Genomic DNA, 13,083 nt, shown 5'->3' on the forward strand with positions numbered 1-13,083 from the left:
TTTAACCCCCTTTGAGCTGGGCCTGTCTGGTGTCTCACAGGACACTAATACTGCAGGCATGGAGCCACAAAGAGCTAAAGAAAGGCAGCGAAGAGGAACACGCTGCCTGGGAACTGCCCCTTCAGGCCAGCTAAAACTGCTACTGCAGGCAGTTCAGGAGCCTCTTGGTGTTCGGTGAGGCACTCACACTCTCTGACATACCCATGATGAGCACTATGCACATCAACGGTGGATCTGGTGCTGGTGTCCCTGCAAGGCTGACATGGCAGAATGATATCCCCTGTGCCTTCTGTAGCTGCACCATCATAACTGTCTGTGGGGCTGCACTGGAGTGGGTTCTGTACAAGGGTCGACAGCTCAGCTCTCACTTGGGGCCAGCCCTGCTTCAGCTTGATGGGCTTTGAACCTGCAGGGCAGCCCCTGCACGTAGTAGGGGAGCAGGAAGGGGAGCACAGGGTCTCCTTCCCCCTCACATTTCAGCAGCCTGTGTGCTGGCTGTCTTGCATCATCCCTCCCTGTGCTGCCACCTCCCATCACAGAGCACCCCAGTGACACTGGCATACTGCCCCCTTCACCTTCCTCACTACTGATCAGGGGACAAGGAGCTCCCTGCACCACTTCACAATTCCCTGTGCATGCAGCTCTTCAGCTGGTTCCACGTCCAAGTGATGCTGCTGTAATCAGGCCAGGAGATTTAATTTTGTGAGCAAAATGTAATGTGATCAGGTTCATTAAAAAGGTCTTGCTGTGAGCCAGGCCAGCACTATCCAGTGTTTTTCCTTTCTCTGCTCATCTACCTCCTTGCTTGAAAACATGTACCTGGTGTGCACAGCCCTCTCCAACCCCAGTGGCACTTCCCACGCTTGGCTCCAATTGGTGTTGCTTTCACATCTCATGCACAGTGCCATGGAATTTGCTGGGTGGGGGAGACCATGGTTTCTTGCCATGCAGCACCGAATTTACTTTCCTCCAGCTCTTACCAAAGGCTGCAGCTCCCTGTGATACCCTTCTGACTCATAGAGCCATCTTCATACTCAGGCTTGGGATTGTCTTGATTTCCAAAATGCTTTTCTTGCTGCCTGTTGGCCAGGTCATGGTGGTTTTGCCAGGGACCTCAGATGGGTGGATGGGATCTCATTATCCAAACCTCCCCTCCAAACTGTCTAAGAATATTAGGTTTATTTCTTGCTATGGAGAAGACTCAGAAACCAAGACTGTTTTTTCTTCTTGGCCCCTAGATCCTGCAGCTCAAAGCCTCTTGTGATTAAAGCCTTGCTTATGCTGGGCCAGGATAAGGTTGGAGGGCCAGGGCAAGGCTCTGGCCACAGGAGGGGTAACAGGAAGAACATCCTGTCATCCCCCCCATGGTGGTGACTGTCCCCATCATTCCCTAGAGAGAGATAGACTGTCCCAAGAACCTGGTTCCTATCCTCGCCAGTCCCTGCGTGGCTCTTTACACCCCATCACTCCCTGCTCTCTGTCCATCCCATCAAGCTGTCCCTCTTGCACTTTCACAGCTCTCAAATCCAGACATACTCCATCTGTTTCCAAAACAAGTCCCTGGCAGCAGAGTCCTGAGTGCAGCACCTGGGCTGCACACCTTCATCCCTGCAGGAGGCCATGCCAGGCATGCTGCTCGCCTCCCTCCCAGACCCTGGCAAAGAGACACCTCCCTGTCACCCATTGCAAGCCTTGTCCTGAGTGCCTGGAGGTGGCCACCCCATTTCCCAGGGGCTGAGACCCTGGGTCACCACACATCATAGCTGGCCCTGGAAGAGGGGAGGGTCCAGATCCAGCAGTACAGGGTCAGCTCCTGTCCCGTGCCAGGCCACCCATGATGCACACTGCCAGGCAGTGGCCATGGACTTGTTTGCCTGCCTTGCTCTCTTACCCCCTGGCTTGCCAGGCTCAAATGCATGTGGGCTGCAGTGCCTCTCGGGGGCCCTTGCACTGTGCCAAGGGAGCTTTTCTTACCTTCACAGGAATAAAAACCTTTCCCAAATCAAAGTGCTTAGGTGGCTTTGAAGAGTTTCCTCTGGAGATGAAATAAGTCTGTTTGCAAGCATGAGCGGTTGCTGCTAAGCTGGAGCTCCTGGTGGGACAGTGAGTTGACTGCTGGTGAGCACTGGATCAGGTCAGTGGTCCTGGGGCTACCCCAAGCTGGGCACTTTGGTGACCTCAGCAGGCTTGAGGCCAAAGGAGCCATCCTCCAGGCTGAAATTTCCCCCGTCAGACAAAGCCCACCAACACAGGGCTTTTCTAATTCATTTCTAACTGGCTGCACGCTGGCAATTGTGTGGCATGAAAGACAACCAACAAAGAAATGTTTTAGAGGTTTATGTGGAGATGTGATAGATGTTCAAAGGGCACCCCACGCAATAAGGTGCTGCACAAATCCTCAAGTCCCCAGGACCCACAGGGCCCATCTGGAGGGTATAAATAAATGCAAGGACCAGTGCAGCAAATGAATCTGAAAAAAGCCTCAACTGCTGGAGGAAACTACCCAGACTGGGTTTTTCTGCTTTGAGATGCTGGATGAATGGTAGATGTGGAGGGACTAGAGACAATCTTGCTGTGGTTTTGGGGACAGGCAGGCATGCTTATGTGATCTGGGACTCACCAGCACAGGCTGTACCTGACAGCATGCCCCAGGGATCACAGAATGCCTGGGAAGCCAGTATGCATATAGATTATTTGTTGTTTGATATTTTCCTTTTAATGCTTTTGTCCTAAAATAAATATACAAAAGTTCAGGGCCCTGCAGGTTGTGTCTGTTAGCAAGAGAAACGGATGACTGAGTCAGTTATTGCTTTGGAGCAATCGATGCTATTTGTTTACTAAGATGGGCAAAGTCTAGTCTCCCTGGACACATCTTACAGCTCCTCATGAACCTTCCCCAAAGCTGTCTCACCACCCTGCCCACACAGCCCTGACACCTCTCCACCTCCCTGGCCTTCCTGCTTGTGGGGAGAGCACACTCACCTGCGTGGCACCAAGCAAACAAGCTGACACAATGATGTATGGGCCAGGGGCTTTGGCCACAGAGAACTCTGCCAAGGGGCAGGAGAGGCGAAGGCCCACACTGGATCCCAGCCTGGAGTGGTGATGCTCAGGGAGAAGGGGAAGCAGGATGTGCTGTGTGCTCTGTGGCAGCAATGTGTCCATCATCCTGGTGGCTGGGCACAAGCTGGGAGTGTACAGAGCACAGCAATGCTCACCACACACATCCCCTCCCCACTATGCCATCCACTGCACCCCCACTGATTCCTGCACCAGCACAGGTACCCTGGCACTTTCATCATCCTCACGTGCCCCAGCCTCATGTGAAGATTCCAGTACAAGGATTCCACACTCCAGGCCTCCAGACCTCCTAGTTCAGGTTTGTTCTCTCCCCAGGGATATGCTGTACCTGTACGGGGCTGGATCACGGCCACTGTGGCCAGCTCCTGCCGCTGGGAATTGCAGCCCTCAGTTAGCCTTTTCAGCAGAGCCCATCCTGTTTGTCACTTGTTTAGCACTGCATTCCCCTTGCAGTCTCACTCAAATGTCTCTGGATTTTGCCCTGGAAGACTGCTGGCTCTAGGATATTGCAGAGCAAACAGCAGAGATAAAGGGACAGCATCATCCCATCAGAGCAAACACAACTCTCCAACCTCCATCCCAGTGACTGCAAAGGCCACACAGGTCCATCACTGACCTCATGTCCCACCTCTGCTGCTCTCCAGCCCCAAGCCTCTGCCTGTGCTCCTGCCTGCTGGTGCAGGGAGGCCACAAGCCAGCCCCAGCAGGCAGCATGCCTGCCTCCCACCAGGCATCGCCCGTATGGCTGCAGTGCTTCTCCACTCCCAGCCCGCGCTGCCCTGGTCTCCCCCATCCATGAGCTCCCAGTGCCAGGGATGCCTGTTCCTGCCCTCCATGTCCACAATGATCTTGTTTCTACCTTGCTAATGTTCATGGCATCTTGGGGTCCCTGTCCTCCATCTCCTTTCTCCTTTGCTGTCTCCATCCGCTAACCTTGCCTTGGGCTCCTGCTCTCAGTCTGTCCCTGCCATCTCCAAGTCCATGCTGATGCTGAGCTCTCCATCTTCTGGTGTCCGTGAGCACGGTCTGTCTGTCCCAGCCATGATCCCTGCCCTGCAGTCAGTACCCAGCACCCTCCCTGCCATGATGCCTGCCCCTGATGCAACCCTGAGTCCTACAGAAGCACACCTGACAACACAGCTGGCCAGGGCTCCCCAGGATGTGTCCAGCCTGCCAGGAGCAGTGGAGAGGGGAGCCCAGCCTCTCCATTTCTCCGTATGCAGGGCAGCTCCTCTCCTGCCCAGCCCAGTCTCTGTGGGCAAGTCAGAGCCTGAGCTGAGTTTCCTGCTGTTGTGTCTCCAGTCCCCCGTGTAAGTCATGCCGGGCAGGGCAGGTCTGGTCTGGTCTCCTCTCCCCGAGTTTCCTCCTGCCTCCCTTAGACTGCAGCCAAAAGGGAGGATCTTGTGGGGAGAGGTCACGGCTGCCCCGGCAGCTGACAACTCCTGTTCTGAGGATGTGGAAACCTTTCACCGGTGCCTGCTTGCAGAGACTGTCTCCAGGGCTGGACCATCTCCCAGCAGCAGCTGGAGGCTGGCTGGAGGTGGGCTTACAAGCAGGAGACCATTGGACCCTAACAAAAGCAGGAAATGGGTGTAATTCTCTTTGCGGAGGAGGTATGAATAGCATATTCCCCCGGAGGAGGTGAGGCCAGTTTAGAAAGCAGGAGGGATATGGTAGATTCAGCTGAATCCTTGCAAAGCTGTTCTTCCAGAGAACTTCCCTCTTCTGCTCTTCTCTAGCCTCTCCTCCCTTTGGGCCAGCTCTGCCAGACCCTCAGCAGCTCCTGCACGAGCAGGACATGAACCCACCAGTGGCCAGGGCACGGCTGAGGGTGCCTGCTCCCGGATCTGCACCCTGCCAGGTCCAGGGGTGTATGGGTGGGGAGGCAGCAAAGGGGGCCAAAGGACCTCCCCACCTCGTGCACAGCACAGGTCACTGCTTTCTATCCAAGAGTCCCCATGCTAAACCCCATGAGCAAGAATTTGAGTCTGTGGGGGAGTAAACAGAGTGCAAGAGGCAGGGGATGGGAGGGAGGCCACCACAGCCCAAGTCCCTGGCACGGGCATGGTGCTGGGTAGCAGGAGCTGCCCTTGGGAGACGTCTCACAGCCCAGGGAAGCTGAGCATCCCCAAGGGCTTCTGATAGTCTGATAGTCTCTGGGAAGCTCCTCTCGAGTCTGAATCCCAAGATCAGCTCAGGCTTTGAGCACCCAAGCTCAATTTGCCAGCAGGGTTTCATTTTTGGTGCTCTGCTGTTTCTACTTGTAGAAATCTCTGGTGCTGCAGAGGATGCGTGGAGATTGGAGAAACCTTCCTGTTCTCTGCAGAAGTCCGCCTGAACCCTGAAGCAACAAATTGATTAATCATTGCTTGAATAATTGCAGGGCACTGCAGACAATCTGTTCCCAACCGCCTGTGAAGGGAAGGGATGAAGTGGACGATTGGGCCCCTGCTAGGCCAGGGGAAGTCGCTCACCCCAGCCCATTCGCACATCAGTCTCAGAGTTGCTCCCAGAAACTGGATTAAATGGTTTCTTTTAGATCTAAAGATCTAATCTCTTTACAAAAGCTTGAGAGATGCTGTGAGACCATGGTCTCCCCGAGAAAAGCTCTTCCAACCTTCAAATGCTTTCACCACTATAATACTGGCTTTCAATTCAAGGCTGAATCTGTCTCTCTTCAGCCCCCACCCTTCTCTTGTCACACCTTTCTGTGGGATTTAACCATTCCCCACTCTCTTTTCCACAAGGGAGGGCATAGCACAGGTCCTCAGATCACCTGACAACAGCCTTTAAACAAGCATCACATCATTAGGCCTGGCTTTCCAGCCTGCGCTCAGGTCTGTGGTGTTTCTTCAAGCTCTCCTAGCATTTCCTTGCCTCCCAACGAGTGTGGGTCCAGATGCAGCACTCCAGAAGTGAGCTATTTACTAGCGCTCCCCTTTCAGACACCCACAGCAGGGCACACCAAGTTCATTTTGGGGTACCTGTTCACGCTGATCCCCAATTCCTCTTCCATGGACAAATCTGCATCACTGGATGAGGCAGATACTCCTGGGAGGGCTTCAAATGAGGTCCCTTGGTTGCCGGTTAAAAGCCAGTGTTCATATCTCTCCCCTGTATAGGCACGCCTGGAGTCATTGCTTTCCAAGATTTAGCCTGCAGGCTTATCGTGCAAGCTTCACTTCTAGATATATTCCTGTGTTTATCTGTATTAAAATGCACCCTGACCATTTAACCAGGTGATTCAGCATGAAACCATCCTTGTTCATTTCTATCTCATCATTCTTGGTGTCATTTTCAAGCTTTACCAGCAAAGATTTCATATCTTCATCTACATCATTGATAAAAATGTTTAATAGCAGTGGACGAAGAACGGGTCCCCGAGGGGAGGTAGGTAGAAATAGTGCTACTTACTGATATCTACCCATTAGCAACTACCTCTGAGATCTGCCAGGGAAGCATTTTTAATCCACCTAATATGTGCCCTGTTAATTCCTTATAATGCAAGTTTTAATCAAAATGTCAGGTGGAAGTAAGTTGAATGCCTCGGAGAGATCTGAGTGTACTATATCAACACAATTGCCTTTCTCAACCAGACCGGTAATCCTGTCAGAAAAAGACAACAGGTTTGTGTGACAAGCCCCGCCATCCATGCCACCATGCTGGCGGCAGCTCCTGATTCTGGGGACCTCACATTGCCATTTGTTTCTCGACCCAGGGATCCACGAGTAGACTGAAAACCCACCAGAGCCCAGCAAAACCCCCTGAGCAATGCCCTCATTCCCTTCTCCTAGCTTATACCCATGTTTCCTCCTCATTTGCAGTGATATTTTGGGTAGTGTGGACCCTGAGGAAGGGGATGAGCTTACAAGGCTGGATGAGGAGGCCTGTGTGATGCTCATCCCCAAGGGTCTGTCCTAGGAGGAGCTTTCAGAGTAGCAATGGTGGAGTCCATGTGGCTCCGAGCTGTGAGGTGGGCTGAGTGCTGTGGGAGGACAAGAGCTCAAGGGCTTCCCCGGCTTGCAGGATCTTTCATCCTCCGTCACCACAAAGCCGGGCCAGATCTGCTTTTGCAGCAGCCCACAGAAGCTGCCTCTGTTGTCTTATTTTTGTTATTTTTGAGAGGATATTTTAGCGCTGAGCACATTCCCTCCTGTTGCCATGGCAGCCGTGACAGGGGTTATATACCGTGAGAAAAATACCAAAATTAATGAGTGAGTGAAAGTGCAGTCGAGAGAAAAACAAGGTTAAAAAAAGAGTTAAAACAGTAATAAAAGCAATCTCCCAATAATTCAGCAGCAAGCGTCCCACAGACAAGACAGGCAGTGACCATCCGAGTTGTTCAGCCCCTCCATCAATCCCGGCGCAAGGGTCGGCCGCCCACATCCCGTGGCCAGCGCATCTCCTGGCTGCGCTCCCCAGCACGGCACAGTGCGAGGGATGCGCCTCTCCCGCAGCATCCTGCTTATGCTCCAGATCGGGCTGAAACCGCCCAGCCCCTACCCCCGCAAAACTGCAGCCCTTCATTACTCGGTAGGCATGTGGAGAAGTTCTTTAAAGTGCTCATTTCCTTGCATTTGGGTTTTGAGGATCTTTTTGTTTTTAATTGTAGAAACAAGCGAATTGTCAGAACATCTGTGTTATTAGCATTTGCTGCCCAAATCCGCGCTGCTGCTTCTCCTGTGGAGCCCAGAACTGACGAGAGAGAGAACAGAAGAGCCTTTGAACTCCTTGCAGCAGACGGCAGCCAGGTTGCTGCGTGTGTGTGTTGGGGAGGGGGTATTTATTCTCTTGTAAGGTTCATTTGCTCTCCGTGTTTCCCTTTATTCTTGCTTTCCCAGAGATTTAGCTGGATGCTCTTCCCTCGCAGGCTTTGTTCTTCTGACAAGGCCCCACCGGCACCACGAAGCAGCTGTCTCTGCATGACGCCAGAGCATCCCAGCACGGGGTACCTGCTGCGCAGGGCAAGCCAGCGCCTCCAGCAGCATCTCCAGGCTCGGTGGTACTGCCAGAACTGGGGCAGGTGGGTGGGAAGGATCTGGAGGGTCTCATGAAATAACTCTGCAGCCAAAGCTGCAGTTTGGTGGTTTCCCTGCTTTCTGGGAACTGGTAAACACAAGGTAAGGACTGGTGACTCATACTATAGCGCCCAAGAAAAGAGAGGACAGGGAACGGCAATGCCAGCATCAAGCTTTTCTTGCTGTCAGAGGGCTAGGAGCACTCCGTGAGGAGCCTGGCCTCTTTCACAGGCAGCGGGCAGGGGAGGAAGGTGGACAGACAAATCACTGCTGGGATGCCAGGTCTCCGGTGGCCTGGACACGGTGTCCCACCAGCTCCCCTGGCCATCAGGTGCTGCCAGCACTGCAGCTTTGCCAGGCAGCTCCTCTGGGCTGCAGAGGAGGTGGCTCCTGAGGCTGGGGCATTTTTCCCCTTCACGCTCTTAGAGCCTGGACCTGCCTCTCAGAGACATGCCTGAGCAGAGGCTGCAGAGGGCAGGCACCCGTCCCCCCAGATAGGTGGCACCTCGCACAGCGCGTGCATGCACAGCTGTCCTGGCTGCTCCCCACGCTGCCTATCGACTCCCTCTGCCTCTTGTGAAATAGAAACCTTTGGTCACCAGTGATGTCTTAAGTTTGCCTTCACCTCGGAACCATGGGGTCACTTCCTCCATTGCTTCCTTTGCCGCAGCTCTCCAGCCCTCCAAGGAGGGCTGCCAATGACTGATAAATTAAATCTCACATCATCTCCAGAGGGTTTAATTCCCTCTCTCTGTCCAGATCTCCGGCTCACACTGTATCATCAGGGTAAACCCTGACAAACCCCACAGCTCCCTTCCCTGCCCTTCCCCGGTGGGCTTTGACCTTCCCTGGGTTCTCACTTCACATCCTCTGCTAAATCGGCTTCATGAGAATTGACACCTAGAAAAAAAAAAAACACCAACACACAGCCGTAGAGAAGCCGACATCTCTGCACGAGTGGCGACGGCCCTGCTACAGGGAAATCTCGGAGGAGAGCGGCGATTTTCGCCCAGAGAGGATGACTCTCCAGCCCTTTTCTCCGGCCCAGCGGGAAGAAGCGCTTCCAGGGGCTGAGCTGCCTTTTTGCGGAGGAAAAGAGGGGCGATTTGGGCTGAGCCTGGGCCGGGGCTCCCCCGAGCCGGCCGCCGCAGCCTCTAGATGGTGCAGTCAGCGCAGCCGAGCCCAGCCTGTGCGGCGGGGGCTGCGCAACAGGTCGGCGTGGCTCCGCGCTCCCGTCCGCACGCCGCGGCCGAGCAGAAAGGACTTTCCAGCATCCTGGCGAGAAAGCTGCGCTACAACCGGCCGGGGAGGGGGGTGCTGCTTGGTGAGGGGCCCTGCAGCCCCATGGGGTGCCCGGTCCTTGGCGGGGTGTCAGGAGCCACCCCGGCATCTCCATCTGAGAGAGCCTTTGGCAGAGGCCATCGAGGGAAGGGGCAGTCCTTAGAGCACGCTGTCCCCAGTCCCTCTGGGACTTGCACTTGCCCTGTCTGAGCTCCCACATAGGCCAGCGGGCGAGTGAGGGGCCAGCTGAGGTAGCACAGCTTGTGAAGGCATCACCAGTGCAGCCGGGAGCTCGCAAGTTGCTCTCTGCTCCCGAGTCCCGACACCCTGCAATAAAAACGTGATTCACCAAGGTGTGACGGGAGGGGACAGTTGCTTTTCCAGGCCCCACCACCTCACCCGGGCAGGAATGCAGGAGCCATTGCTTCCAGCTTGCCAGGAGCCCTGCTCGGCTGGGGCGGATCCGAGGAGGGGTGGGCACAGCCCCTCCCGGTGGGCTCGCTCCCACGGAGGGGCCCTCTCCTTGGCACAGGGGGGGTGCACGGCCAGCCGGGCCCCCTTTCCCCATGCAGCGGGGCTGCGGGGGTGTGAAGCGCCTGGTGGAAAAATAAACGAGTGAATTAATAAATAAGAGCACCGAGAGGGGAGCAAAAGGCCAGAGCCGTCCCACACGTGTGCGGGCGAGGAGTGGAGGCGTCCCCGGGGTGAGGAGGTCCCGGGGGGGTGCGGGAACCCACCCCTTTCTCCACGGACGCGGGGCTTGGCGCGGTGCCTGCAGCCCGGAGCCGGGCGGTGCGACAGGCGGGCGGCTCTGCCCGGCAGCCGCTGCCCGCTCGTCCCGGCCCGGCGGGGCTCGGCATCTGATAAGGAGCCGGAGCTCCACCTCCCCGTGGTGGCGGAGAGAGGCGGAGGCAGCGGGGGGGGGAAGGGGCCGTGCCTGCGCTGCGCTTCCCTTGCACATCCTCACACACACCGAGGGACGGAGGCGGGCACGGACGGAGCTGCCCACCGGGGCTGCCGCCAGCCCTGCCGCCGCCGCTCCGCCGGAGGAGCCGCAGCCCCGGCCCGGGGGAGGGGGGCGGTTCCCACGGGACATTTTTTTTTGCCCCCCCTCCTTTTTTTCTTTTTTTTCTTTTCTTTTTTTTTAAAAAAAAATTTGGTTTTCATCCGTGGATAACGACCGAGAGGAGCCGGGGGGGGTGGGGGGAGCCGGGTCCCGGCGGGGAGGAGGCGATGCAGACGCCGCTGGATCAGCGCGCAAGGGGCCGGTACGGAGCGCAGCGCTGTCCGCATCCAAGTAAGAGCTGCGGCAGGGCCGGGAGCCCCCGCCCGCGGCCGCGGAGAGCTGCGGAGCCGTGCGGAGCGGTGAGGGATGCCCCGGGCGGGAGCCCGCCGCCGTGCGGGAGCGGGGGGCCGGGCGGCGGCGGGAGCGGCGCTGGCGAGCATCCCGCTCCCCTCCGCGCCTCTCCGCGCCGGGGGACGCGGGCGGCGGCACCGGGGTGCGGGGCTCCGCGGGCAGCGGCGGCGGGTGGCTCCCGGTCCCGCCCGGCGCTGCCACTTGTTGTGCGGCGCGGAGCGGGGCCAGCCCCGGCCCGGGCCGGGCGGGTGGCGTGGGGTGGCCGTGGGTGCGCGGCTGTGTCGGGGTGAGCGCGTGTGGGGTTTTTTTCCCTTCGGGGGTGGCCGTGTGTGTGTGTGTGTGTGTCCCTTTCCACCCCTGGGTGTGTGAGCCGGGGGGGTGAGCGCGGCTCGGGGTGCGCTGGTGCGTTGGAACGAGAGAAGTTGCGGGTGAGGCGGGAGCCGGCTGGGAGCGGGGCTGAGCGTGTGCGTGTGTGTGCGGGAGGAGCGGGCTGAAGGGCTCTGGCGGGCGCGCACGCCCGTGGCCGTGACGGGGTGTCTCTGCGTGTGTGTGTGCGTGTGCCACTGGGGTGTGGGATACAGGCGTGGTGTGCGTGTCGAGGAACCGGCTGCGTTCGTGTGCGGGGAGCGGGGGGTGTGTTGGTGTGTCTAAGAGCAGCGGGGGGTGTGTGCGAGTGAATGTGTCAGCGGGGTGTGCGTGCCTGCGCCTTAGAACCCCCCCCCCCCCGTCTCCCTGTACACGAGGCTGAGTGTGAAGCCGGTGCCGGGAGAGCGGCTCCTGTGTGTGTTTTCCGCGGGTGTCTGAGTGTGTGTGTGTGCGGCGCTGGCGGGAGGCGCCCGGTTCATCCTGCGGGGCTCGCCGGGGAGCGGCGCAGCGGGGCGCTCCCTGCCCGGAGCCGGCGCTACCGGCCGCGGGAGCCTCCGCCCGGGCAGCCCCGCCGGGGGCCGGGGACCCGCGGCCGCAGCGGGCGGGCAGCGGAGCCCAGCGTCCATCCTCCCTCCCAGCCGGCGGGGCCCGGGAGCCACGGCTCCCCCCGGCACCCTGAGGGGTAGGGGGGGGGTTCCGTCTGCCCCCTCCCCAAGGCCTCCCCAGCCCCTCCGGGCTGCGCTCCTGGAGGAGAGCCGCTCCCGCCGCTGCCGGCTCCCTGCGGCCCTGCCGGGATGTTTCAGGCCCGCGACATTTTTGGCTCCCCCCAGGACCCCCCTCCAGGCCGGGATGGCGAGCGGGATGGTGGCAGGGAGGGACAGGAGCCCGCAGGGGCTGTGGGGGACCCCCGGGGTGGGAGGATGGGGGCTGCTCCCAGGGGAGGCTCTGACAGGTCTCTGCCGGAGGCTGCCGGAGTTGGAAAGGATGTGGAAGAAGGAGGCAGGAGGAGGGAGGGCCCCGGACTTCACCCTCCCTTCATCACTGTGTAGCTCCTAAGAAATGATTTGGGGGTAAAGCTGTTCACAAGCGACTGGGGTTCCTCGTCGCGGGGTGCTCGGGCTCGGGGTGCTTGGGCCCAGCCTGCATAAATGCTGAGCAGCCGCAGTGGCAGCCGGAGCCTGAGGAAACCGTGGGACGTGCCACAGAATGCCCAGGGTTCAGCCCATCCCTGCCTTCCACGCAGGATTGAACATCCGTGGCCGTTTTCTGGGCAGTGTGGTCCTCGATCCCAGCCGCTCGGCGCAGTGGAGCCGTGCTTAGCATTTGCTGCTTGCTCGGATGTTGCTCCGGCTCCGAGCGTCAGAACAGAGCTCGAGGGGTGGGGGGTGGGGGGGATTAGTACTTGTGTGCTCAGTGCAGGGTTTGGATAGACTCGCAAGCATGGCTCCGAGCCACGCAATCAGCCGTTGGGAGCAATAAGAGGGTGGACTTTGGTGCCCGTTCCCGGAGCGGTGCTGCCTTCTGTGGAACGGGGCCAAGGGGCTGTGGGAATCACAGGGAGCACAGGCTTGTTCGAGCAGTTGCTTAAATTCTCGGCGCTTTATAACCTCTCTCTCATTAAGGCTTGCTTTTTTTTGAAGGGGGGGGATGGCTGGATTCTGTAGGATTTTGCATGCCACTGTCCTCCGAGAGCTTCCCAGTCATGCATTAAGCAGCATGACTAACGCCTCTCTCATGTGGTTCAGTCTCTCTCACACTCTCCCCGTAGGGAGAATTGTGTGTGCGGAGGAATAGTTGTTTTGGGAGGGGTTTTTATTTTTAAGTGCTCTGTGCTCTGCCAGCAGGTCGGAAAAAGGTGCCTGGCACCAGAGAAGAAGGTGTGGGATGGTCCTTAGATCCCATGGGAAAATAGCCCGATGCCTTGCACTGGCCCCTGGGAAGCCTCTGTCTCCTGCACAGACGTGCTCTTCCCCGGTGGTG

General features: G+C 57.9%; 1 protein-coding gene across 3 annotated transcripts in view; it reads left to right on the forward strand.

Annotated features, from left to right (window-relative positions):
- The first annotated feature begins 10,323 nt into the window (after positions 1–10,323).
- PCDH1 (protocadherin 1) overlaps positions 10,324–13,083 on the forward strand; it is a 53,132-nt gene continuing 50,372 nt past the window's right edge. For 2 of the 3 annotated variants that reach the window (XM_074915827.1, XM_074915830.1), the window contains exon 1: positions 10,324–10,677. In XM_074915827.1, the coding sequence (XP_074771928.1) occupies positions 10,614–10,677 (64 nt within the window). In that variant the 5' untranslated portion in view covers positions 10,324–10,613. The remainder of the gene's footprint in view (positions 10,678–13,083) is intronic. The other variant, XM_074915828.1, reaches the window with a different exon arrangement.

The sequence above is a fragment of the Athene noctua genome, chromosome 12, assembly GCF_965140245.1.
Source record: "Athene noctua chromosome 12, bAthNoc1.hap1.1, whole genome shotgun sequence".
Taxonomy (NCBI): Eukaryota; Metazoa; Chordata; class Aves; order Strigiformes; family Strigidae; genus Athene; species Athene noctua.